At 43.5% G+C, this 24,331-nt stretch overlaps 1 protein-coding gene across 2 annotated transcripts in view; it reads left to right on the top strand.

The window, feature by feature from the left end:
- Positions 1 to 1,178: 1,178 nt before the first annotated feature.
- Positions 1,179 to 24,331, top strand: part of ACAD9 (acyl-CoA dehydrogenase family member 9) — a 62,783-nt gene continuing 39,630 nt past the window's right edge. For both annotated transcript variants that reach the window (XR_011075655.1, XM_068557636.1), the window contains exons 1-2: positions 1,179 to 1,383; positions 5,658 to 5,751. Coding sequence is in view for 1 of the 2 variants with exons in the window: in XM_068557636.1 (XP_068413737.1) it covers positions 1,231 to 1,383; positions 5,658 to 5,751 (247 nt within the window). In the remaining variant the exon portion in view is untranslated. The remainder of the gene's footprint in view (positions 1,384 to 5,657; positions 5,752 to 24,331) is intronic.

Here is a 24,331-nt window from a genome sequence, read left to right as displayed (position 1 = left end):
CCACTTTTTCTTGGATGATAAAGATGTAGCCCTCGTGGTTCTCAGGGCTCCTTTCCCTTGCCAGCCCGCTTGTATCTCTCACAAGCGTCCTATGCTAACAGACTCACTCTTTGCCTATCACTTTGCCTCACACCGACTTCCTTCTGCAACCAGACAAAAGAACCTGAGCTTCAGTTAAGTCCTAACACCAGGTGAGAGGTTTTAATTAAAAGACAGTGGGTTCGCGTCCACATCTGAGATGCGGGGGGGGGGGGGGGGGGGTTGAGTCCTAATCTGAGTTTTGGCTGGGTTCGAATCCGTCCCGAGAAGGACTGCGTTTTCATCATCAAGTCTTTACCCAAACAAGTGTACTTTTTATTGGGTCTGGCACAGCACGTTGAGCTGAATGCGTTTCCCACCGCTCTCTGAATATTGACGGTGGCAGAGAGCATTTCCAATGAGAATAAAGCGTATTGCTACTGCCCTGTAAATGCGACAGGCAGGGCACAGGCACAGGTGAGGAAGGCCTTCGGGGCATCGCTGGGTGTGGGGAGGGGGGCGCCCTCCCCCCCATCCCGTCCTCGCCACCGGTCCCAGCTCCAGCTTCTCCCCCAGCCCCGCCCACCCTTGCCCTTCAGGTTGGCGTTTCCCAGGGACGTAGTAACTACAGGGTTTTATCCAGACCTCTCTGGTGGAATATCTCTTTCCTTTTCTTCTCCCCACCCCCCGTATATGTGACAAATACGTAAGCTACGAAGCAAAACCAAAGGAATCCTCACGCATCAACCACCCACTTAAAGCAAGGACCGTAACCCGTGTGTGCGCTCCCTCCAGAGATAACCAATATCGTGAATTTCCCCCACCCCCCGCTTTGTAGTTCCACCATGTCCTCGTCGCCCCAGCTGGCGAGAGGGAGGCAAGTGGAGGCAGCTGGGCCACCGCTTAGGTTCCGGCGCCCAGAGACGCTGCCCCGGCTGGTAATTTACGGCATTTAGGCAACCACTGCAGGTGTTTGAAAGCAGCACGCCGCCGCCGCCCAATCGCGAAGCCGCCCAATCGCGAAACCGCCAAGATTGGCCGCCGCCCCGGCCAGGGCCCGAGGCCGCGCAAGCGCGTTGGCGGCCGGCGGGGTGGCGCAGGTGGGTGGCGTCATCGGGAGGCGCGCTCCCGGGGCGAGTGACTTAAGGCGCTGGGAAAGCAGCGGCGGCGGCGGCGGCGGCGGCGGCGGCGACGAGAGGGACTCGGGACAGCATGAGCGGCTGCGGGCTCTTCTTGCGCTCGGCGGCGGCGGCGGCGCGCTCGTGCCGTGCCCTGGTGGCCTTCACCGCGAGTCGGCGCCCGCTGCGCACCAGTCCACCGAGCCAGGCTTTCGCCAAGGAGCTCTTCCTGGGCAAAATCGAGAAGGTAACGCCGAGCCCCGGCCGGCCATTGCCCTTCCTCCTCGCCTTTGGCCCTTTGCGGGAAGGGCCCGCTCGAGCCTGGTTAGCGTCCCCACCCCTGCCTTAGAAACGCACCTGCGGGCGGGCGTGCTAATTAACCCTGTGCCTCTGAGCAGCTATGGTTTTGACCTGTGTTCGAGCTAACGCCTTCCGGGACACCCTTGGAAACCCTAGGAGAGGTAGTCGCTAAGTGATCCTCAACTCAACACTCCGGCCGCGAACTGGGGAGGCGGGAGGGGGTTTCCTCTCTGTTTCCTAAGCACAGCCCAGGCCATGCCGCTCCTCTCTCTGTTGGCTTCCACGGCGGAGTTGCAACGCCTCACCCCACCTTTCAGGTTCCCCAGAAGCCCGCGGCTCAAAGGTGCCTTCCCGGCCCGTCCCTTCCACGGGTCGCACGACCTAGTGTTACTAAGCACTCACCGGACTCTTATAGTCAGAAGACTTGGATTTGACCTTGACTCTGTGACTTTGAGTCCCAGTTCTTTCAGCCTTAAAACGGAGCTTGCGATGTGTTCTGCGTCTCAGATGTGTTGTAACGAGACGTATATACGTGGAAATGCTTTTTAAACTGTTAAGTTGCGGTACAGATTCATGAAGCAGCAGAATGAGTAGTCGGTGCTGGCGTCAACACCTACTAGTCTTGTGACCTTGGGCTCATAACTCCTGTGAAGTGCCTCAGTGCTCTCATAGAGAAAACAGGAGTAAAAACAGCCCTCGCCCCCTCCTACAGGTGGCCCGCAAGCCAAAGGAAAAATGTGTGTAAAGTGCTTTGAGCTTGGCTGGAATGTTGGCTGATTCTGTATTACCTTAGGAGTTATTCCCTGGTTTTTCTAGGACATTCTCTAAGGTCGTCAGGCATTACAGATGCAGACGCTCTGACTGGAGTGGTTTGTCCTGCTAGAAGTACGAAGCTAGGTCTTAAAGTTAGGGAAGCCGTTTCCTCCGGAACCTGGGGCTGTGTGGTGCTCTGTCGTGGGACCCCCGTGGCTCCCAGCAGCTTGGGGAAGAAAGAACACACATTTTTCTGTTACTGACCAGGGTTCTTGGCCTTCCCCACGCAATAGAAATTGACTAGAGGCCAGACAAGAAATTCAGGCAAGGCTTTATCGGGGCCTCTGCTGCAGCCGGGGGGAACAAGAACAAACAGCACGTTCCCTTGCTTGCTCAATCCCCGAGGGGGGCAAACTTGTTTCTTGTATGGGGTGAGGGTAGGAGTGTGTCCAGGGGTCAGGCCGGAGGGGTGGCTTAGGTGTTTTGTCCACCCCTTAGGTGGTGGTGTGTGCAGGGGGCATGTGGGGTACCCTGTTTTTGCTCCAGGCTCTTCAAAAGTGGCAGTTGGTTGTGTTTTTTTTTTGGTCTTTTTGTATCTGTTGGACCCAGAATTTGCCCCAACTGCGCATGCACGCAGTTATTTTTAGTCCCATACAGTTTCTTTGTGTTTTGTTGCTCAAGGAGAGGTGTGTCCAGGTACAATGATTGTAGCACGGCAGCAAAGAGTCCCGGGTCCCAGCCTGTCTCATTTCATGCTCCTCTTTCTCCAAACCTCTGGCGCCACCTCCCCCATCCTCACTCACCTGTCGGCTTTGCTTCCTGTTTCACTGAGAAAATACACGCAGTCAGGTAAGAACTTCTACCACCACGCTTACCCCCTCCTCCCCACATGTGTGCCCGTGTGGTCTGCGTTCTCTGCATTGATGTGGGGGAACCGTCCACTCCCAGCAAAGGCCAACTATACCCCAAGCTTTCTCAGCTACTCAAGGACGTTGATTCCTTCTTGGCTCCTTGACAAGTCTAAGCATTAGACAACATTTCCAGCCAGCTCAGTCGGAGTTGAAGTTTTCTAAGGCTCAGTCTGTGGGCTTCTCTTTTCATCTACAAGCATTCCTCTGATAATCTAATTCAGTATCATGCTGTCAGTATCCTGAAGATGCACATTTATTTCTCCAGCTGAGGTTTCTCCCCTGAACTCCATACTCTTTGTATCTACCTTTCTACTCAGAAGCTACACTTGGATGTTACTAGGCATCGCCAGTGTAGCCCACCCAAAGCTGAGCTCCTGGTCTCTCCACCCACTCCTGTCTTTCCTCCCGCTCTTCTTATCGCAGAGGGTGGTGACTCTGCCGTTGCACGTGTTCAGGTCGAATACCTGGAGTCACCTTTGACACCTCCTGTTCTCATGATCCACATCTAATCCGACAGCAAATCCCGTTTTCTCTACGTTCAGGTTCTCTTTAGAATCTGACAGCTTCTAAGCACTTCCGCCGGTACCTCCCTGGTTCAGGCAGACATCGTCTCTCTCAGCGTTGTTGGGGTTTGAGCAGCAGCATGATATCCGAGATGCTTAGAATCTCGGAATAGAAGGAGACCTTCATCATCACGCAGGCCGGCAGTTGTCCCCCTGCCCTCAGTTGGACCCAGGCTGTTCCTGAGAGCACCCCCAGGGCTGCTGCAGGGACCAGTGGGGGAGTCAAGTGGGAGGGATCTGGGTGACTTTTCTCCCCGTTCACAGCCTCAGCCAGAGCAGCTTGGCTTGCATCTGTTTTGCATATTTGGTTTCTGCTCTGGATTTATTTGGAAAACCGGTTGTACTCTCAAAAATGTGAAAAGTGCTGATGAAATTGAACCCAGCACCCATGAGGCACCCCATTTAGACTCTGAACACTGCCATCAGAGATTTGTTCTCGCATGTGCTCGAGATCTCTCTCCTGGGGACAGTTGTCCTTTGGTTGCAGTTGAGGCCACCTGGTTCCCAGGCTGTTCTCTCCTCTCACCTGGCTGCTCGCTGGTACCAGAATCATCTCCCTCTAACAGCCCTTGCACCAGGCCCAGGTGAGCCCGTGCAGGCCGGCGCAGTGGACGTGGCCTCTACATTCGGCTAAAGAGCCGGCTTTGTTCTAAGCGGCTGCGGGGTGGTGACAGCTCAGCGTAATTTCCTTGTAGACCACCTTAGGGGCAGGGTCGAGGGTGGCCTGGAGGCAGGGATTCCTTTAAGTTTGGGCATGGCACCCACCTGTCACCTGTACAGGTGGCCGGAGAGAAGAAAGTACAGTTGGGAGCCTGTAACTAGAGTGGCTGATTATTTACAGGGCTGGAGAGGAGACAGGACTCCTCTGCTTTGAAGACCTTTCTCAAGACGCTTGGTGAGAGGTGCTGTGAGGAGAGGCAGGGCTCCTGGGGGCGGCTTAGGGCCTGGGACATCACTTCTCAGCAGGTGTCGGTCAAATCCAGATACTCGGGTCACGCTGGCAGCTAGCGGAGGGGTGGAGCCCAAAAGCCAGAGGGCACAGCGGGATGATTTTAGGCAGCATATAGCGATGGCCCGGTTGGGAATCCAGGGTCAGTTGGAAGCATTGGCCACTCCTCTATCAGTTTCAGGTAGACTTGAAGCGGAGTCACTTTCCAGGCTGTGGGGACAGGAGCAGAGCCAATACCCAATACAGATAATTGCAGCTATTTCGTGTTCAGGACGCCTCGTCTCCTTTGAGCCTCACAGCTGCCTTCTGAGGCATCACCTGTAGCAGGAGAGAAACTGACCCTGAGAAGGGGTGTGACTTACCCATCACACATCTAAGAATCGGCAGAGCCAGGGCTGCATTCCGGTTGATCTGGCCCCTCGGCTGGGCCTCCTCTGGTGGCCCTGCTCAGCACACGGAGCAGGGGTCGTGAGGCCGGACGGGCGGGTGCTGGAGCGAGCAGCCAGGTGGGAAGCCGGCAAGATGTCAGACCCGTGACCACAGTACGTTCTGGTCAGTGGCGGCATCTTTGAGCTCACAGGATAACTGAGGTGGGTTTCTGCGTTTTGGTAAAGAGCTTGCTCATCCGTTATCTTCCATGGTCCTCACGACGACCTTGAGTAAATATTACCTGCTCATTGTAGGTGAGGAAACGGCAGTGCGGACAGGCGAGGGGATGTGACGAAGGCTGCCCAGTTAGTCAGCTGCAAATCAGGGCCCAGACTGGGGTGTGAAGTGTTAGTCCAGGGTCTCCGCTCCATGGGGCAAGCTGACCAAAATTAGGAACAACTTTGGGTCAGGGAGGGGGATGAACCAAGGTGCTGGAGTCTAACGCCATTCCTCGTCTTAAGCTCCTTCTGAAGTTTGCTTTCCAGCTCCTTCAGCGAGTAAGGCCCTGCTAGCCAATGTGGAAACTAGCAAGTCTTTCTCCTTCCCTTTTGGTTGATACTGCCACTATGGGAGGTTGCCAAAAATTAAATTTTTACTACATGTTTATCATTTTTAGAAAGAAGTTTTCCCATTTCCAGAAGTTAGCCAAGATGAACTTAATGAAATTAATCAGTTTGTGGGACCTGTAGAAAAATTCTTCACTGAAGAGGGTATGTATGATTTTCTTTATCATTACCGATTTCCATTTTAATGGCAATGCTCTGATATTTATATTAGAAGCAGTGTACATTAATCATGGAGAAATAGTACTATTGACATATTTTGCGTAAAAGATCATTCCAGGGCTTCCCTGGCAGCGCAGTGGTTAAGAATCCGCCTGCTAATGCAGGGGACACGGGTTCGATCCCTGGTCCGGGAAGATCCCACATGCCGCGGAGCAACTAAGCCCGTGCGCCACAACTGCTGAGCCTGCGCTCTGGAGCCCGTGCTACACAATAAGGGAAACCACCGCAGTGAGAAGCCCGCGCACCGCAACGAAGACCCAGCACAGCCAAAAATAAATAAATAAATAAATCCAACTGCTCTTTAATTATATGATATCTAGTTCAGTGCCTTTTTTTTTTTTTTTTTTTTTCTTTTGGCTGCATGTGGGATCCAGTTCCCTGACCAGGGATTGAACCCGGGCCCCCTGCATTGGGAGCACAGAGTTTAAGCCACTGGACCACCAGGGAAGTCCTTACTTTAGTGTTTCTTAATGTATCTGTGGTGAAGGACCACTTTAAACATTTCAAACTGTTGCAGACTAACACTTTTGTAAAATACAATAAAAATGAACAATTAGAAAAAATGGAATTAAACATACAAAATACATCGATCATGTGCTGGGTTGTGTGGCAATGTAAAATTGCTGTAAATGTTTCTGAAGGTTTAATCTCGATTTCTATACTTAGCTTGTTAGGAACCAGGGATGATCTAGGTACCAGACCATAGGTTGAGGGTACCAGTGTGGAGTGCAGGGTCCCTCACTCAGGGGTCACTGCCCTTAGCGAGGGCAGTGACCTCTGCCTATGGGAGTCCCTTGAGGGGGGGGGGGGTTGAGCGATGACAGATTGACAGCAGTGCTTCCCCACCGCTCAGGACCCCAAGGAGTTTTGTTTGTGTGGGTTTTATCTATCAACTGGTGCCCTTTTACAAATTAAAACTGAGGAATTTTTTAAATGCTGTGTTCATTTATTACTTCATTTAAAAATAATAAGCCCATCACATGTTAACATAAACAACGTTTTTTTTCAGTTATTAAACTTTTTTTAAATTTTATTGGAGTGTAGTTGATTTATAATGTATTAGTTTCAGGTGTACAGCAAAGTGATTCAGTTATACATATATTCATTTTTCAGATTCTTTTATGATATAGGTTATCACAGATTATTTTTTTAACAAGATTTTATTTATTTTTTATAAATTTATTTATTTATTTTTTGGCTGCGTTGGGTCTTCGTTGCTGCGCATGGGCTTTCTCTAGTTGCGGCGAGCAGGGGCTACTCATTGCGGTGGCTTCTCTTGTTGTGGAGCATGGGCTCTAGGCGCGCAGGCTTCAGTAGTTGTGGCTCACGGGCTCAGTAGTTGTGGCGCACGGGCTTAGCTGCTCCGCGGCATGTGGGATCTTCCCAGACCAGGGCTCGAACCTGTCTCCCCTGCGTTGGCAGGCAGATTCTTAACCACTGGCCATCAGGGAAACCCTATAACAGATTATTGTGTAGAGTTTCCTGTGCTATACAGTGGGTCCTTGTTGGTTATCTGTCTTATATATAGTAGTGTGTGTATGTTAACCCCAACCTCCTAATTTATCCCTCCCTCCCATGTTTCCCCTTTGGTAACCATGAGTTTGTGTTCGATATCTGTAGGTCTGTTTCTGTTTTGTAAGTTCATTTGTATCATTTTTTTAAAATTAGATTCCATATAAGTGATATTTGTCTTTCTCTGTCTGACTTACTAGGCTTAGTATGATAATCTCTAGGTCCATCCATGTTGCTGCAAATGGCATTATTTCATTTTTAGTAATATTCCATTGTATATTACTGAGCAATATCCCATTGTATTTGGGTAATATTCCATTGTATATGTGTACCACATCTTTTTTTTTTTGATTTTATTTATTTATTTATTTATTTATTTATTTATGGCTGTGTTGGGTCTTCGTTTCTGTACGAGGGCTTTCTCTAGTTGCGGCAAGCGGGGGCCACTCTTCATCGTGGTGCACAGGCTTCTCACTACCGTGGCCTCTCCTGCTGCGGAGCACAGGCTCCAGACGTGCAGGCTGAGTAATTGTGGCTCACGGGCCTAGTTGCTCTGCGGCATGTGGGATCCTCCCAGACCAGGGCTCGAACCTGTGTCCCCTGCACTGGCAGGCAGATTCTCAACCACTGCGCCACCAGGGAAGCCCCATCTCTTTTTAAAAAAATAAATTTATTTATTTATTTATGGCTTCGTTGGGTCTTTGCTGCTGCGCGCGGGCTTTCTCTAGTTGCGGCAAGCGGGGGCTACTCTTCGTTGTGGTGTGCGGGCTTCTCATTGTGGTGGCTTCTCTTGTTGTGGAGCACGGGCTCTAGCCTCACGGGCTTCAGTCGTTGTGGCATGCAGCCTCAGTAGTTGTGGCACAGGGGCTTAGTTGCTCCGCGGCATGTGGGATCTTCCCGGACCAGGGATCGAACCCGTGTCTCCTGCATTGGCAGGCAGATTCTTAACCACTGCACCACCAGGGAAGTCCACCACATCTTTATCCATTCCTCTGTTGTTGGACATTTTGGTTGCTTCCTTGTCTTGGCTGTTGTAAATAGTGCTGCAATGAATAAACAGTGTTTTTGATGAAGAGTGGCATTGTTTTACAGTTTTGCAGATTTTTTGGCTTATTGGAAGACAGCTGGATTCTCATATCTGTTTCTACATTTAATCTGTGATACAAACCACATAGGCCCTGGAAGACTCCACTGTAGGCGCATGACAGAACTAGGATTAAAAAGGCAAAGAGCATCTTTCTTTTATTAAAATAGTTTTCTTCTGTGGACTCCCTGGAAGTCTGGCGGGTGCCCTGGCCACCCTTTTGAGAACTGCTGATCTACAGAGCTATCATGTTTCTAGTTTTAAAAGTTGCTGAGTTGTGTATAAATATGTTTTGTTTCTATTCTATTTTTGTTCTAGTGGTTATTTTACTACTACTATTTTTAGTTCCTTAGTTCCTTGTTCTTCTATTTATACTTACTATCTGGTTTGTCAGGCTTTTTTTTTCTTCCAATTTTTATTGAGGTATAATTAATTTACAATAAATTACACATTTAAAGTGTACAGTTTGATAAATTTTGGCATGTAAACATTACTGCCAAGGAATCATCAACACAATTAATGTAATAAACATACCCATTACCTCTAAAAGTTTTTTTTTCAAAGTTTAACAATTAAAATTTATTATTAAACTTTTTTTTTAATTATAGTTCATTTACAAAGTTGTGTTAGTTTCAGGTGTACAGCACAGTGATTCAGATATATATATATATATATTTTTTTCAGATTCTTTTCCCTTATAGGTTGTTACAGAATACTCAGTATAGTTCCCTGGGCTATATGGTAGGTTCTTGTGGTTATCTGTATTGTGTATAGTAGTGTGTATGTGTTAATCCCAAGCTCCTAATTTATCCCTCCTCACACCTTTCCCCTTTGGTAACCATAAGATTGTTTTCTATGTCTGTGAGTCTCTTTCTGCTTTGTAAATAAGGTCTTTTTTTTTCCTTTTTTAATTGAAGTGTAGCTGATTTACAATGCTGTGCCAGTCTTTGCTGTACAGCAAAGTGACTCAGCTATACACATATATAGGTTCTTTTTTTAATATTCTTTTCCATTATGCTATATCACAGGATATTGAATATGGTTCCCTGTGCTATATGTAGGACCTTGTTCTTTATCCATTCTATATGTAATAGTTTGCATCTACCAACCCCAAACTCCCAGTTCATCTCTACCCCCCACCCCTGCGCTGGGGCAACCACAGGTCTGTTCTCTATGTCTGTGAGTCTGTTTCTGTTTTGTAGATAAGTTCATTTGTGCCATATTTTAGATTCCCCATATAAGCGATATCATACGGTATTTGTCTTTCTTATTCTGACTTACTTCACTTAGTATTATAATCTCTGGTTGCACCCATGTTGCTGCAAATGGCATTATTTCATTCTTTTTTATGGCTGAGTAGTATTCCATTGTATACATGTACCACATCTTGATCCATTCATCTGTCAGTGGACATTTAGGTTGTTTCCATGTCTTGACTATTGTGAATAGTGTGCTGTGCACATGCAGGTGCATGTATCTTTCTGGATTAGAGTTTTGTCTGGATATATTCCCAGGAGTGGGAGTGCTGGATCATACGTTAATTCTAGTTTTAGTTTTCTGAGGAACCTCCATACTATTCTCCATAGTGGCTGCACCAATTTACATTCCCACCAACAGTGTAGGAAGGTTCCCTTTTCTCCACACCCTCTCCAGCATTTGTTATTTGTAGACTTTTTAATGATGGCCATTCTGACCAGTGTGAGGTGGTACCTCATTGTAGATTGATTTGCATTTCTCTAATGATTAGAGATGTTGAGCATCTTTTCATATGCCTACTGGCCAGCTGTATGTCTTCTTTGAAGAAATGTCTATTTAGGTCTTCTGTCCATTTTTCGCTTGGATTGTTTTTTTTTTTTTTTTTTAAGAAATTCACGTTCTTTTATTTATTGATTGATTTATGACTGTGTTGAGTCTTCATTTCTGTGCGAGGGCTTTCTCTAGTTGCGGCAAGTGGGGACCACTCTTCATCGCGGTGCGCGGGCCTCTCACCATCGCGGCCTCTCTTGTTGCGGAGCACAGGCTCCAGACGCGCAGGCTCAGTAATTGTGGCTCACGGGCCCAGCTGCTCCGCGGCATGTGGGATCCTCCCAGACCAGGGCTCGAACCCGTGTCCCCTGCATTGGCAGGCAGATTCTCAACCACTGCGTCACCAGGGAAGCCCGGATTGTTTTTTTGTTGTTGAGTTGTATGAGCTGTTTGTATATGTTGGAGATTAAGTCCTTGTCTGTCCCATCATTTGCAAATATTTTCTCCCATTCCATAGGTTGTCTTTTTTTTTTTTTTTAAATTTTATTTATTTATTTATTTATGTATGGCTGTGTTGGGTCTTCGTTTCTGTGCGAGGGCTTTCTCTAGTTGCGGCAAGCGGAGGCCACTCTTCATCGCGGTGCGTGGGTCTCTCACTATCGCGGCCTCTCTTGTTGCGGAGCACAGGCTCCAGACGCGCAAGCTCAGTAGTTGTGGCTCACGGGCCTAGTTGCTCCGCAGCATGTGGGATCTTCCCACACCAGGGCACGAACCCGTGTCCCCTGCATTGACAGGCAGATTCTCAACCACTGCGCCACCAGGGAAGCCCCATAGGTTGTCTTTTTGTTTTTTTTATGGTTTCCTTTGCTGTACAAAAGCTTGTAAGTTTGATTAGGTCCTGTTTGTTTATTTTTGGTTTTCTTTCTGTTGCCTTGGGAGACTGACCTAAGAAAACATTGGTAGGATTTATGTCAGAGAATGTTTTGCCTATGTTCTCTTCTAGGAGTTCTGTGGTGTCATGTCTTATGTTTAAGTCTTTAAGCCATTTTGAGTTTATTTTTGTGTATGGTGTGAGGTTGTGTTCTAACTTCATTGATTTACATGCAGCTGTCAAACTTTCCCAGAACCACTTGCTGAAGAGACAGTCTTTTTCCCATTTTATATTCTTGCCTCCTTTGTCGAAAATTAGTTGACCATAGGTGTCTGGGTTTATTTTTGGGCTTTCTATTCTATTCCATTGATCCGTATGCCTGTTTTTGTACCAATAACACACTGTTTTGATTACTGTAGCTTTGTTTTGTTTTGTTTTAATATTTATTTATTTGGCTGCACCGGGTCTTAGTTACAACATGCAGGATCTTTGTTGCGGCATACGGGATCTTTAGTTGTGGCCTGTGGAATCTTTGGTTGCAGCATGCAGGACTTAGTTGCGGCATGGAAACTCTTAGTTGCGGCATGTGGGATCTAGTTCCCTGACCAGGGATCGAACCCGTGCCCCCTGCATTGGGAGCGTGGAGTCTTAGCCACTGGACCACCAGGGAAGTCCCTGTAGCTTTGTAATATTGTCTGAAGTCTGGGAGAGTTATGCCTCCTGCTTTTTTTTCCCCCCCCCCTCAGGATTGCTCTGGCAATTCTGGGTCTTTTATGGGTCCATATAAATTTTTGGATTATTCTACTTCTGTGAAAAATGTCGTTGGTAATTTGATAGGGATCACATTAAATCTGTAGATTGCTTTGGGTAGTATTGCTATTTTAGCAATATTAATTCTTCCAATCCAAGAGTGTGGGATATCTTTCCATTTCTTTGAATCCTCTTTTATTTCCTTTATTAGTGTTTTATAGTTCTCAGCGTGTAAATATTTCATCTCCTTGGTCAGGTTTATTCCTAGGTGTTTTTTTTTTTATTGGTGTAATTTTAAATGGTAGTTTTTTTTGTTTTTTTTTTTACATTCCCTTTCTGATATTTCATTGTTAGTGTAAAGGAATGCACCCGATTTCTGAATGTTTATCTTGTATCCTGCTACTTTTCTGAATTCATTTATTAGATCTGGTAGTTTTTGTGTAGAGTCCTTAAGGTTATCTATATATGGTATCATGTCATCTGCATGTAGTGACAGTTTTACCTCTTCCCTTCCGATTTGGATGCCTTTTATTTCTTTTTCTTGTCTGAAGTCTTTCAGCTTTTCACCATTGAGTATTATATTGGCTGTTTGTATTATATTGGGTATTATATTGGGATTTCTCATAAATGGCTTTTATTATGTTGAGATATGTTCTCTCTATTCCCACTTTGGTAAGAGTTTTTATCATGAATGGATGCTGAATTTTGTCAAATGCTTTTTCTGCATCTATTGAGATGATCATGTGGTTTTTTACTTTTCTTTTATTAATTTGTATTACATTGATTGATTTGCATATGTTGAAGCATCCTTTTGAACCTGAGATGAATCCCACTCGGTTGTGGTGTATGATCTTTTTTATGTGTTGTTGGATTCGGTTTGCTAATATCTTGTTGAGAATTTTTGCATCTATATTCATCAAAGATATTGACCTGTAACTTTCTTTTTTTGGTGGTATCTTTGTCTGGTTTTGGTATCAGGGTGATTGTGGCTTCACAGAATGTCTTTGGGAGTGTTCCCTCCTCTGCAGTCTTTTGGAAGAGTTTGAGAAGAATCCGTATAAGTTCTTCTTTGTATGTTTGGTAGAATTCACCTGTGAAACCATTGGGTCCTGGACTTTTGTTTGTAGGAAGTTTTTTTTATTACTGATTCTATTTCCCTTCTAGTGATCGTTCTGTTCAAATTATCTGTTCCTTCTTGATTAAATTTGGTGGGCTGTATGTTTCTAGAAAATTGTCCATTTCTTCTAGGTTGTCAAATTTGTTGACATGTAATTGTTCATAGTATTCTCTTATGGTCTTTTGTATTTCTGCAATATCAGTTGAGATTTCTCCTCTTTCATTTCTTGTTTATTTGGATTCTCTGTCTTTTCTTGGTGAGCGTGGCCAGAGGTTTGTCAATTTTGTTTACCCTTTCGAAGAACAGCTCTTATTTTTGTTGATATTTTTCTATTTTTTTTTAATCTCTAATTTGTTTATTTTCTCCCTGATCTTTATTATTTCCTTCCTTCTACTGATGTAAGGTTTAGCTTGTTCTTCTTTTTCTAATTCTTCTTAGGTGGTAGGTTAGGTTGTTTACTTGAGATTTTTCTTTTTTTTTGATGAAGGCCTGTATCTCTACGAACTTCCCTCTAAGGACTGCTTTTGCTGCATCCCATAGAATTTGCATACTTGTGTTTTCCTTGTCGTTTGTCTCAAGGTATATTTTAATTTCCCTTTTAATTTCCTTATTGACCCATTGGTGTTTTAGTAGCATGGTATTTTGTCTCCATGTAATCTTTTTTTCTTGTTTCTTTTCTGTTGTTGATTTCTAGTTTCATGCCATTGTGGTCAGAGAAGATGCTTGAAATAATTTCTGTACTCCTATTAAATTTGTTGAGGTTAGTTTTGTGCCCTAGGATGTGGTCAGTCCTAGAGAATGTTCCATGTACCCTTGAAATGAATGTATATTCTATTTTTGTTTTTGTTTTTTTAATTAATTTATTTATTTTTATTTTTGTTGGCTGTGTTGGGTCTTTGTTTCTGTGCAAGGGCTTTCTCTAGTTGCGGCAAGCGGGGGCCACTCTTCGTCGCGGTGCGCAGGCCTTTCACTGTCACGGCCTGTCTTGTTGCGGGGCACAGGCTCCAGACGCGCAGGCTCAGTAGTTGTGGCTCACGGGCCTAGGTGCTCCGCAGCATGTGGGATCTTCCCAGACCAGGGCTCGAACCCGTGTCCCCTGCATTGGCAGGCAGATTCTCAACCACTGCACCACCAGGGAAGCCCTATTCTGGTTTTCTTTGATGCAGTGTCCTGAAAATTATCAATTAAGTCTAACTGTTCTGTTGTATCATTTAGGACCTCTGTTGCCTTATTGATTCTGTCTGGAAGATCTGTCCATTGATGTGAGTAGGGTATTAAAGTCTCCTACTATTGTATTCCTATCCATTCTCCCTTTATGTCTGTTAGTATTTGTTGTATGTATGGGTGGTCCTATATTAGGTGCATATGTTGATGAGTATAAAATCCTCTTCTTGTACTGATCCTGTTATCATATAGTGTCCTTCTTTATCTTTCTCTATAGCGTTTGCTTTAATCTATTTTATCTGATACCAGTATTGCAACTCCTGCTTTCTTGTCATTTCAGTTTGCATGAAATATATTTTTCCACCCCCTCACTTTCAGTCTATGTGTTTGCCCTCAGGTGGGTCTCTGGTAGGCAGCATATGGTAGGCTTTTGTTTTTTTTAATCCAGTCTGCCACTCTGTCTTTTGATTGGAGCATCTAGTCCATTGACATTTAAGGTAATTACTGTTACATAAGTATTTATTGCCATTTCAAACCTTGTTTCTTCTTTGTTCCCTTTTCTTTTTGTTTTTCTTTTTGTGGTTTGATGATTTCCGTTTATGCTTGTGTTCTCCTCTACTAGGTTTTTGTGAGTCTATTGTATGTTTTTGATTTGTGGTTGCCCTGTTTTTCAAGTATTATATGTTAACCCTTTCCTATATCTGCTTTCTTTAGACTGATAGTCATATAGGCTCAAACACATTGTAAAAAAAAAAGAATCTGCATTTTTTTTACTCCCCTTCCCCACATTTTATGATTTTGATGTCCCTTTTTGCATCTTCATGTTTATCCTTTTGCTATTCGTTGTGTTTATCATTGCTTTCACAAATAGGTTTTTTTTCTTTTCTTTTTGATCTGTATACTGGCTAATTTAAGTGATTTGCTTCCAATTGTGATTTCCTCCTTCCTATTTCTTCTTGCTTCTTTTCTGTTTAGAGATGATGACCTTTCAATATTTCTTTTAGGATAGGTTTAGTATTGCTGTATTTTTAGTTTTTGCTTGTCTGAGAAATTCTTTATTTCTCCTCCTATTCTAAATGATAATCTTGCTGGGTAGAGTATTTTAGGTTGCAGATTTTTTTCTTACAAGACTTTGAATATATTTTGCCACTCCCTTCTGGCCTGCAGTGTTTTTGTAGAGAAATCAGCTGATAGCCTTACGGGGGTTCCTTTGTAAAGAAGTGTATGTTTTCCTCTTGCTGCCTTTAGAATCCTCTCTTTATCTTTAACTTTTGCCACTTTTATTATAATATGTCTTGGTGTAGGTCTGTTTGGGTTCAACTTGTGTGGGACCCTCTGTGCTTCCTGTATCTATATGTTTCCTTCTTTAGGTTTGGGAAGTTTTCAGCTATAATTTCTTCAAATACATTTTCAATCCCCTTTTCTCTTTCTTCTCCTTCTGGAATCCCTATTATGTGTAGATTGACCCACTTTATATTTTCCCGTAGGTCTCTTATATTGCCTTCATTTTTTTGCATTTGGTTTCCTGTCTGCTGTTTTGATTGGGTAATTTCCATTAGTCTATCTTCCAGGTCACTTATTCTTTCTTCTGCATTATTCACGCTGCTCTTCATTGCCTTGAGCTCGGCTTTCGTCTCGGCAAATGAATTTTCTAACTTTTCTTGGGTCCTTCTTAGAGTTTCTGGTTCATTTTTACGGTTATCTGAATTTCTGTCCATAACCTTTCTTAATTCCTTCAGTATTTTCATTATCTCCTTCTTGAACCCAGTGTCTATTTTTTTTTTTTTTTTTTAATCTGTGCTGTGTCTTCGCTGTGGCATGCGGGATCTTTTAGTTGTGGCATGGGACATCTTTAGTTGCAGCATGCGAGCTCTTAGTTGTGGCATGTGGGATCTAATTCCCTGACCAGGGATTGAACCCAGGCCCCCTACATTAGGAGCATGGAGTCTTAGCCAGTGGACCACCAGGGAAGTCCCTTGGTGTCTATTAGACTGAAGAGGTCGGTTTCATTGTTCCTTCAGGGGAATTTTCTTGGTCTTTTAACTGAGAGTGATTCCTCTGCTTCTTCATTTTGCTTATGTTTCTCTTAGTCTGTGAGTTTAGGAGAAACAGTTACCTACTGTAATCTTGGAGGGCTACTTCTATGCAGGAGCGTCCCTGTGTAGCTTGTGCGGGTTTAGTATTTTTTTGGGCGTGAGGGCAGTTTTTGTTGTGGTTGCTTGCCGTCTCTTTCCTCAGCACAGGCTGGCTCATATCCCGTTGGTAGGGGCGCGCACGTACGCAGGTGCACAGCTCACGCGGGCTCCCAGGGAGGCGGGAGCAGTGGTTGGCTTCCGGTCACGGTCCCTCCGCAGCGGTGATGGCGGGTCACGTGCCCCTGGGTGGTTGGCACCAGGTCGCGAGGCCCTCGGCAGGGTGAGCCACGCAGGCTCCTGGGAAGGTGGGGGCAGTGATCTGCACCTGCTCCCAAGACCCTTCCCAGTGTGTGGAAACCTTTCCGCTTCACAGCTCCCTCCCAGAGGCGCAGGTCCCATCCTGATTCCTTTCTCTCTCTTTTTTTTTTTCTTTCTTTTTTTTTTTTTAAATTTTATTTTTATTATTATTTATTTTATTTGTGGTTGTGTTGGGTCTTCGTTTCTGTGCGAGGGCTTTCTCCAGTTGTGGCAAGCGGAAGCCACTCTTCATCGCGGTGCGCGGGCCTCTCACTATCGCCGCCTCTCCCGTTGCGGAGCACAGGCCCCAGACGCGCAGGCTCAGCAGCTGTGAAAGTTTTCTTGTGCCCCTTTCATTCTCTCTCTGTCCCCAGGCAACCACTAATGTGCTTTCTGTCACTGCAGCTTAATTTGCATTTTCTGGAATTTTATTTAAATAGATTCATATGTTATATATGTCTTTGTCCAGCTTTTTTCGGCCTAACTTTGAGTTTCATCCATGTTGTGTGCATCAATACTTTGTTTCTTTTTAATGCTGTATGCATATGCCAAAATTTGTTTATCCATTCACCTATTCATTGACATTTGGTAGGTACCCAGACTTCAGCTATCACAGAAAGGGATGTTGTGAACATTTTTTTGTGAGTCTGGTGTAGACATGTGCTTGCATTTCTCTTGGGGAAATACCTAGGAGTGGAGTGTCTGAATCATATGGTAGGTTCATGCTGAAATCTAAGAAAGTGCCAAACGGTTTTCCAAAGTGGTCACCACTTCACATCCCCACTAGTGCATTGGAGTTCCAGTTGCTCCACATTTTTGTCAGCACTTGGTATGGTCAGTCTTTTCAATTCTAGTCATTCTACTGGGTGTGCTATGGTATCTCATTGTGGTTGTAATTTTCATTGCCTTAATGACTAACAAGATGTTGGTCATCTTTTCATGTGCTTATTTGCCACCTGTATGTCTTTTTTTGGTGAAGTGTCTTTCAAATATTTTATGCATTTTTTAGAAACTGGGATTTAAGACTTTTAATTGGTGTATGTTTTACAAAAATTTTCTCCTGGTCTGTGGCTTGACTTTTCATTTTCTTAACAGTGTCTCAAAGAGCAAAAGTTTTTAATGTTGATTCGGTACAAGTCTTTTCTTTTGTAGTTCATGCTTTTTGTATTGTACATAAAATATCTACCAAACCCAAGGTCATGATGATTTTCGCCTATATCTTCTTTTAGAAGGTTTATATTTTTATCTGTTAACATTTAGATTTATGATCCATTCCCAGGTAATTTTGTTCACGATGTGAGGTAAAGTGTGAGGATTTCTTTTTTGCATGTGGCTATCCAGTCGTTCTAGCAACATTTATTGAAAGGATGATCCTTTCCTTATTTAACTGACTTTGATACTGTTGTCAAAAATCAATTGACCATAAGATTCCCGGAAGATGGCAGAGTATGAAGCACCAGGAATCTATTCCCCCCCGCCCAGACAACAATTGCACTGGCAGAATCTGTCTGTTGTAACTGTTGAGGAGCTCTGGAGTCTAGGTTGGGGGTGGGGGGGGGTGCCTGGACAAAAATGTGGTTAATTTCAGTTTCGGCTCTGAGCACAGAAGCAGCTACCCACCCCCAGACCCAAAGCAGGCTGCTATGCACTTGTTCCTGGAGCAGCCTGTACACAGCCTGTACACAGCCAGAGTGGGCAAAACGGACCCTGTGCAGCAAGTATTAGGGATCTGTGCTGGTTGCTGATTGCTGCTTCTGATCAGAGGTGCAGACAAGGAGGCAGAGGCCATGGTGTTGCAGCTTCTTACAATGCTGCAAGCCCCTCCCCCTCTGGCGGAAGTCACTTCTAGGGGATTTAAAGGGCTAGTGCCTTTTTTCCTCTTCATTTTTGCCTTTTTTTTTTGGCCATGTGGCATGTGGGATCTTAGTTCCCCAACCAAGGATCAAACCTGTGCCCCCTGCAGTGGGTGGGCGGAGTCTTAACTACTGGACTGCCAGGGAAGGTCCCTCTTTTTGTTTTTTCAGGAGCCAGATGGAATACTAGGACCTTGTAAAGCAATCGCATATATGGGCGGCAAATTAGAAAGTCACCATGCATGACCTGGGAAAGGGACAGGCTCAGGAAAGACCTGAAAAGACCTTAAGTTTACACCTCAGGCTGATCCTCGGCATTAGACAAAGCCTACAACAATTAAAAAGCAAAACAAAACCCAAAAGCACAAACAACAAAAATAAAAATCAACATGTGGAATATGAAACCTAAAATCTTCTGCATAGCAAAGGAAATAATCAACAAAATGAAAAGGCATCCTAAGGAATGGGAGAAAATATTTGCAAAGCATATATTGGATAGGGGACTAATATCCAAAATATATAAAGAACTCATGCAACTCAATAGCAAAAAAAAAGATTAAAAAATGGGCAGAGGAACTAAATAGGCATTTTTCTAGAGAAGACATACAAATATCCAACAGATATATGAAAAAAGTGCTCAACATCACTAAACAGGGAAATGCAAATCAAAACCACAATGAGATAACACCTCACACCTGTTAGAATGACTGTCATCAAAAAGACCACAGGTAACAAATGTTGGTAAAGATGTGGCAAAATGGAACCCTTGTGCACTGTTGGTGGGATTGTAAATTTGTCAGCCACTATGGAAAACAGTATGGAGGCTCCTTAAAAAATTAAAATCGAGCTACCATATCCAGTAATTCACGTCTTGGTATATACCCAAAAGAAATGAAAACACTGGGACTTCCCTGATGGCGCAGTGGTTAGGAATCCACCTGCCAGTGCAGGGGACACGGGTTCGATCCCTGGTCCGGGAAGATCCCACATGCTGCGGAGCAGCTAAGCCCGTGCACCACAACTACTGAGCCTGTGTCCTGCAACTACTGAAGCCCGTGTGCCGCAACTACTGAAGCCCACGCGCCTAGAGCCCATGCTCTGCAACGAGGGAAGCCACCACAATGAGAAGCCCACGCACCACAACGAAGAGTAGCCTCCGCTGACCACAACTAGAGAAAGTCTGCGTGCAGCAATGAAGACCCAATGCAGCCAAAAATAAATAAATAAATTTTAAGAAATGAAAACACTAACCCAAAGAGATAATGTGCACTCCCATGTTTATTGCAGCATTATTCACAATAGCCAAGGTATGGAAACAACCTAAGTGTTCTCCAGTTGTTGAGTGGATAAAGAAGATGTAAGATACCAAGATATATGTAAGTAAAATAGAATATTATTCATCCATGAGAAAGGAAGTCCTGCCATTTGCAACAACGTGGATGGACCTTGAGGATACTATGCTTAGTGTAATAAGTCAGAGAAAGACAAGTATTGTGATAATCACTTATATGTAGAATCTAAAAAAGCTGAACTCCTAAAACAGTTGAATATGTGATTACTAGGGGCTGGGGAATGGGGGAATTGGAGAGGTGGTGTTTAAGGGTATACACTTGGAACTAGTAGATAAGTGAGTCCTGGAGATCTAATGTACATTATTGTGATTATAGACAACAGCACTGTACTATAAATATCAAATGTGCTAACAGAATAGATCTTAATTATTACTGCCTCAAAAAGAAATGATAATTATGTGATGTAGTAGAGGTATTAGCTAAGGCTATGGTGGCAATCCTATTGCAATATATAAATGTATCAAATCAACATGTTGTACACCTTGAACTTAGACAACGTTATATGTCAAATATGTTCGATTAAGGAAAAAAGAGCAAACCCTGGAGATTTCCTTGGTGGTCCAGTGGTTAAGACTCTGTGCTTCCACTGCAGGGGCACAGGTTTGATCCCTGGTCGGGGAACTAAGATCCCACATGCCACACAGCACGGCCAAAAAAGAAAAAGGAGCAAACCCTGGGAAGAGGGAAAATCTGATTTCCAAAGTTACCACGTTATTAATTCACATGTCCAGTTTTCAACAGAAGCAGAGCAGAAAATATGACCCATACAAAGAAAAAAAAAAAAGAACCAACAAAAAACTCTTCCTGTAAAAGACCTGATGGAGGATCTACTAGACAAAGACTTAAACATAGCCATCTTAAAGATGCTCAACTAGCAAGACATGCGAGAAGTGAAGAATGTGTGAACAAAATGGAAATATCAATAAAGAGGTAGTAAACCTAAAAAGAAACAAAAATGACATTTGGGAGCTGAAAAGTACAGTGACTGAAAGGAAGAGTTCACTTACAGGGGTTCAAAGACAGATTTGAGAAGGCAGAAGAATCAGTGAACTTGCTGATAGGATAATGGGAAATAATCAAGTCTGAAGAACAGGAAAAAAAAAAGATTGAAGAAAAGTGAACCTGAGGGACCTGTGGAACACTGTTTTTTTTTTTTTTTTAATTAATTAATTTATGGGTGTGTTGGGTCTTCGTTTCTGTGCGAGGGCTTTCTCTAGTTGCGGCGAGCGGGGGCCACTCTTCATCGCGGTGCGCGGGCCTCTCACTGTCATGGCCTCTCTTGTTGCGGAGCCCAGGCTCCAGACGCGCAGGCTCAGTAATTGTGGCTCACGGGCCCAGTCGCTCCGCGGCATGTGGGATCCTCCCAGACCAGGGCTCGAACCCGTGTCCCCTGCATTGGCAGGCACATTCTCAACCACTGCGCCACCAGGGAAGCCCTGGAACACTGTTAAATGCATACATATTGTGGGAGTCCCAGAAAGAGAAGAGAGACTATTTGAAGAAACATTGAAAACTTCTCAAATTTCGTGAAAGACGTGAATATAAACATCCAAGAAGCTAAGCAAACTCCAAATAGGGTGAATCATAGAGACCTACACCAAGACACGTTATGTAATCACACTGTCAGAAGACAAAGACCAAAAGAGTCTTGAGAGCTGTAAGAGAGAAGCAACAGACAAGGGATCCTCAATAAGATCATCAGTAGATTTCTCATCAGAAACTTTGGAGGCCAGAAAGCAGTGGGCCAATATATTCAAAGTGCTAAAAGGAAAAATTTCTCAACCAAGAATGCTATATCTGGCAAACTGTCCTTTACAAGTAAGGGAGAAATAAAGACATTCCCAGATAAAAGCTGAGGGAGTTTGTTACCACTGGCTCTGCCCTACAAGAAATTCTCAGGACACTAGACAGTAACTCAAGTCCATGTAAAGAAACAAAGATCTCATTGAAGGTAAATACATGGGCAGGTGTAAAACCTAGTATTATTGTAACAATGGTTTATAACTGTAGTTTTTGTTTTCTACTTGATTTAAGAGTCTAATATATTTTTTAGAAAAACATCCGTCTAAAAGCTAGTATCACTGTAACTTTGTGACTACATTTTGTTCTCTGTAATAATTTAAGAGACTAAAAATCGTTTGAAACAATTATTAGTTTATGTTTTTGGACATGGTGCATAAAGATGTAATTTTGTGACAACAATAAAAGGGTGGATATGGAGCCTATAAAGGAACAGAATTTTAGTATGTTATTGAAGTTAAGCTGGTGTAAATTCACATGAGAGTGTTATAACTTTGAGGTGTTGAATGTGATCCCCATGGTAACTACAAAGAAAATACCTAAATGATATACATGAAAGCAAATGAGAGAGGAATTGAAATGTTTCACTGCAAAAAAAAATGAAGTAAAAAGACAGTAATGCAAAAAAATTGATGGACAAAAAAGCTATATAAATAACAAAATGACAGAAGTCTTTCCTTATCACTAATTACTTTAAAAGTAAATAGATGAAACTCTTCCATCAAAAGTCAGAAGTTGCCAGATTTAAAAGTAATCCAGCTATACCTTGACTACAAGAGATTCAGTTTAGATCCAAAGACACAACCAGGTTAACAGATAAATGGGTAAACAAAATGTATATGCATACAATGGAATATTATTTAACCTTTAAAAGGAGGGAAATTTGGACCAGTGCTACAACATGAACCTTGAGGACATTACGCTAAGGGAAATAAGCTGGTCAGAAAAGGACAAATACTGATTCATTTCACCGGTATGAAGTATTGATACTGAGAGCAGTCAAATCCATAGAGACAGAAAGTAATAGAATGGTGGTTGCCAGGGGGTGGGGGGGAGGAGGAATGGGGAGTTATTGTTTAATGAGGGCAGAGTTAACTGTTTTGAACGGTGAAACGAGTTCTGGAGAATGGGTGGTGGTGATGGTTGCACAGTAATGTGAGTGTACTTAATACTACTGAATTGCACACTTAAAACTGGCTGAGACAGTAAATTTTATGTGTATTTTGCCACAATATAAAAAAACGGAAAAAATCAATCATTTATGTGAGGGTCTGTTTCTGCATCCTCTGCTCTATTTGTCTCTTTTGATGCAAATATCGTGTTGCCTTCTTTACTGAGCTTTGTAATGGGCTTGAAACCAAGTAGTGTTAGTCCTCCAGCCTTGTTCTTTTCTGAAGTTGTTTGGCTCCTCTAGGTCCTTTGCATTTGCTTATAAATTTTAGAATCAGCTTTTCAGCGTCAACAAAAAGGCCTTTGTGTGTTATGATTGGGGTTACAATAAATCTGTAAATCAGTGTGAGGGAGAATTGAGATTATAACAATACTGAATTTTCAAATCCACGATCGTGGGATATCTCACCATTTATTTGATTCTTATTTAATTCTCTCAGCAGCATTTTGTGTGTCATGGTCAGTGTATAGACCTTGGACAGTTTTTTTTTTTTTTTTTTTTGGCTGCATTGGGTCTTCGTTGCTGTGTGCAGCCTTTCTCTAGTTGCAGCGAGCAGGTGCTACTCTTCATTGCAGTGCGTAGGCTTCTCGTTGTGGTGGTTTCACTTGTTGCAGAGCACAGGCTTCAGTAGTTGCCACCTGCCGGCTCAGTAGTTGTGGCATGCAGGCCCCAGAACACGTGGGCTTCAGTAGTTGCAGCACGTGGACTTCAGTAGTTGTGGCACGTGGGCTGTAGAGCACAGGCTCAGTAGTTGCGGCGCACAGGCTTAGTTGCTCTGCGGCATGTGGGATCTTCCCGGACCAGGGATCAAACCCGTGTCCCCTGCACTGGCAGGCAGATTCTTAACCACTGTGCCACCAGGGAAGTCCCGACCTTGGACAAATTTTGACAAAAGTTTCTGATGGTTTCTCAACTTATCCTTAATGTTTTTTTGATGGTTTGTAAAATGTATCTGTAAGTATTTAAAGTTCTTTGACATTATCGTAAATGGTATTTTTTAAAATTCCAATTTCTGATTGTTCATTGTTTGTATATAGAAATTCAGTTGATTTTTTACACATTATTTTTACAGTGGTATGGAAGTTCACTTTTTTCTGTTTATACTTGTTTCTATTTCTGAAATTTTTCTTCATAATCTATATTTTATTTCATTAATAAAAGAAATTCACACTCATTTAAAGGAGATTTAGGAACTATAAACAAGGTAAAAGAAAAATGTCACCCATTGTGTCATAGTTTTTGTTGAAAATCAATTTTAGTTGAACTTCAGCAGATGTGGGTGTTTTCGTGGGGATTTCTTAATTCAACCTCGGGGTTATTCCCATTAAATTTAATATGTATGTAATATGATAACATTTCATGATGACATTATTTGCTTTAAAAAACTTTAGTTTGAGATAATTGTAGATTCACATGCAGTTGTAAGAAATAATTCAGAGATCAGTTATACCCTTCACCCAATCAGTTTCCCCCAATGCATAGCTTTATGGAATGCGTCTTGCATAACTACAGAACGTTATCACAACAAGGAAATTGACATCAACCTTATTCAGATTTTGCCAGTTGTACGTTTACTGATTGTGTATGTGCTTATGTAATTTTGTCATATATATAGATTCATGAGACAAGCACCACAATCATGATACAGAACAG

The sequence above is a fragment of the Eschrichtius robustus genome, chromosome 12 (genome assembly GCF_028021215.1).
Source record: "Eschrichtius robustus isolate mEscRob2 chromosome 12, mEscRob2.pri, whole genome shotgun sequence".
Classification (NCBI taxonomy): Eukaryota; Metazoa; Chordata; class Mammalia; order Artiodactyla; family Eschrichtiidae; genus Eschrichtius; species Eschrichtius robustus.
The sequence above is the reverse complement of the archived record's forward strand: the minus strand, read 5'-3'. Positions and strand labels throughout refer to the sequence as shown.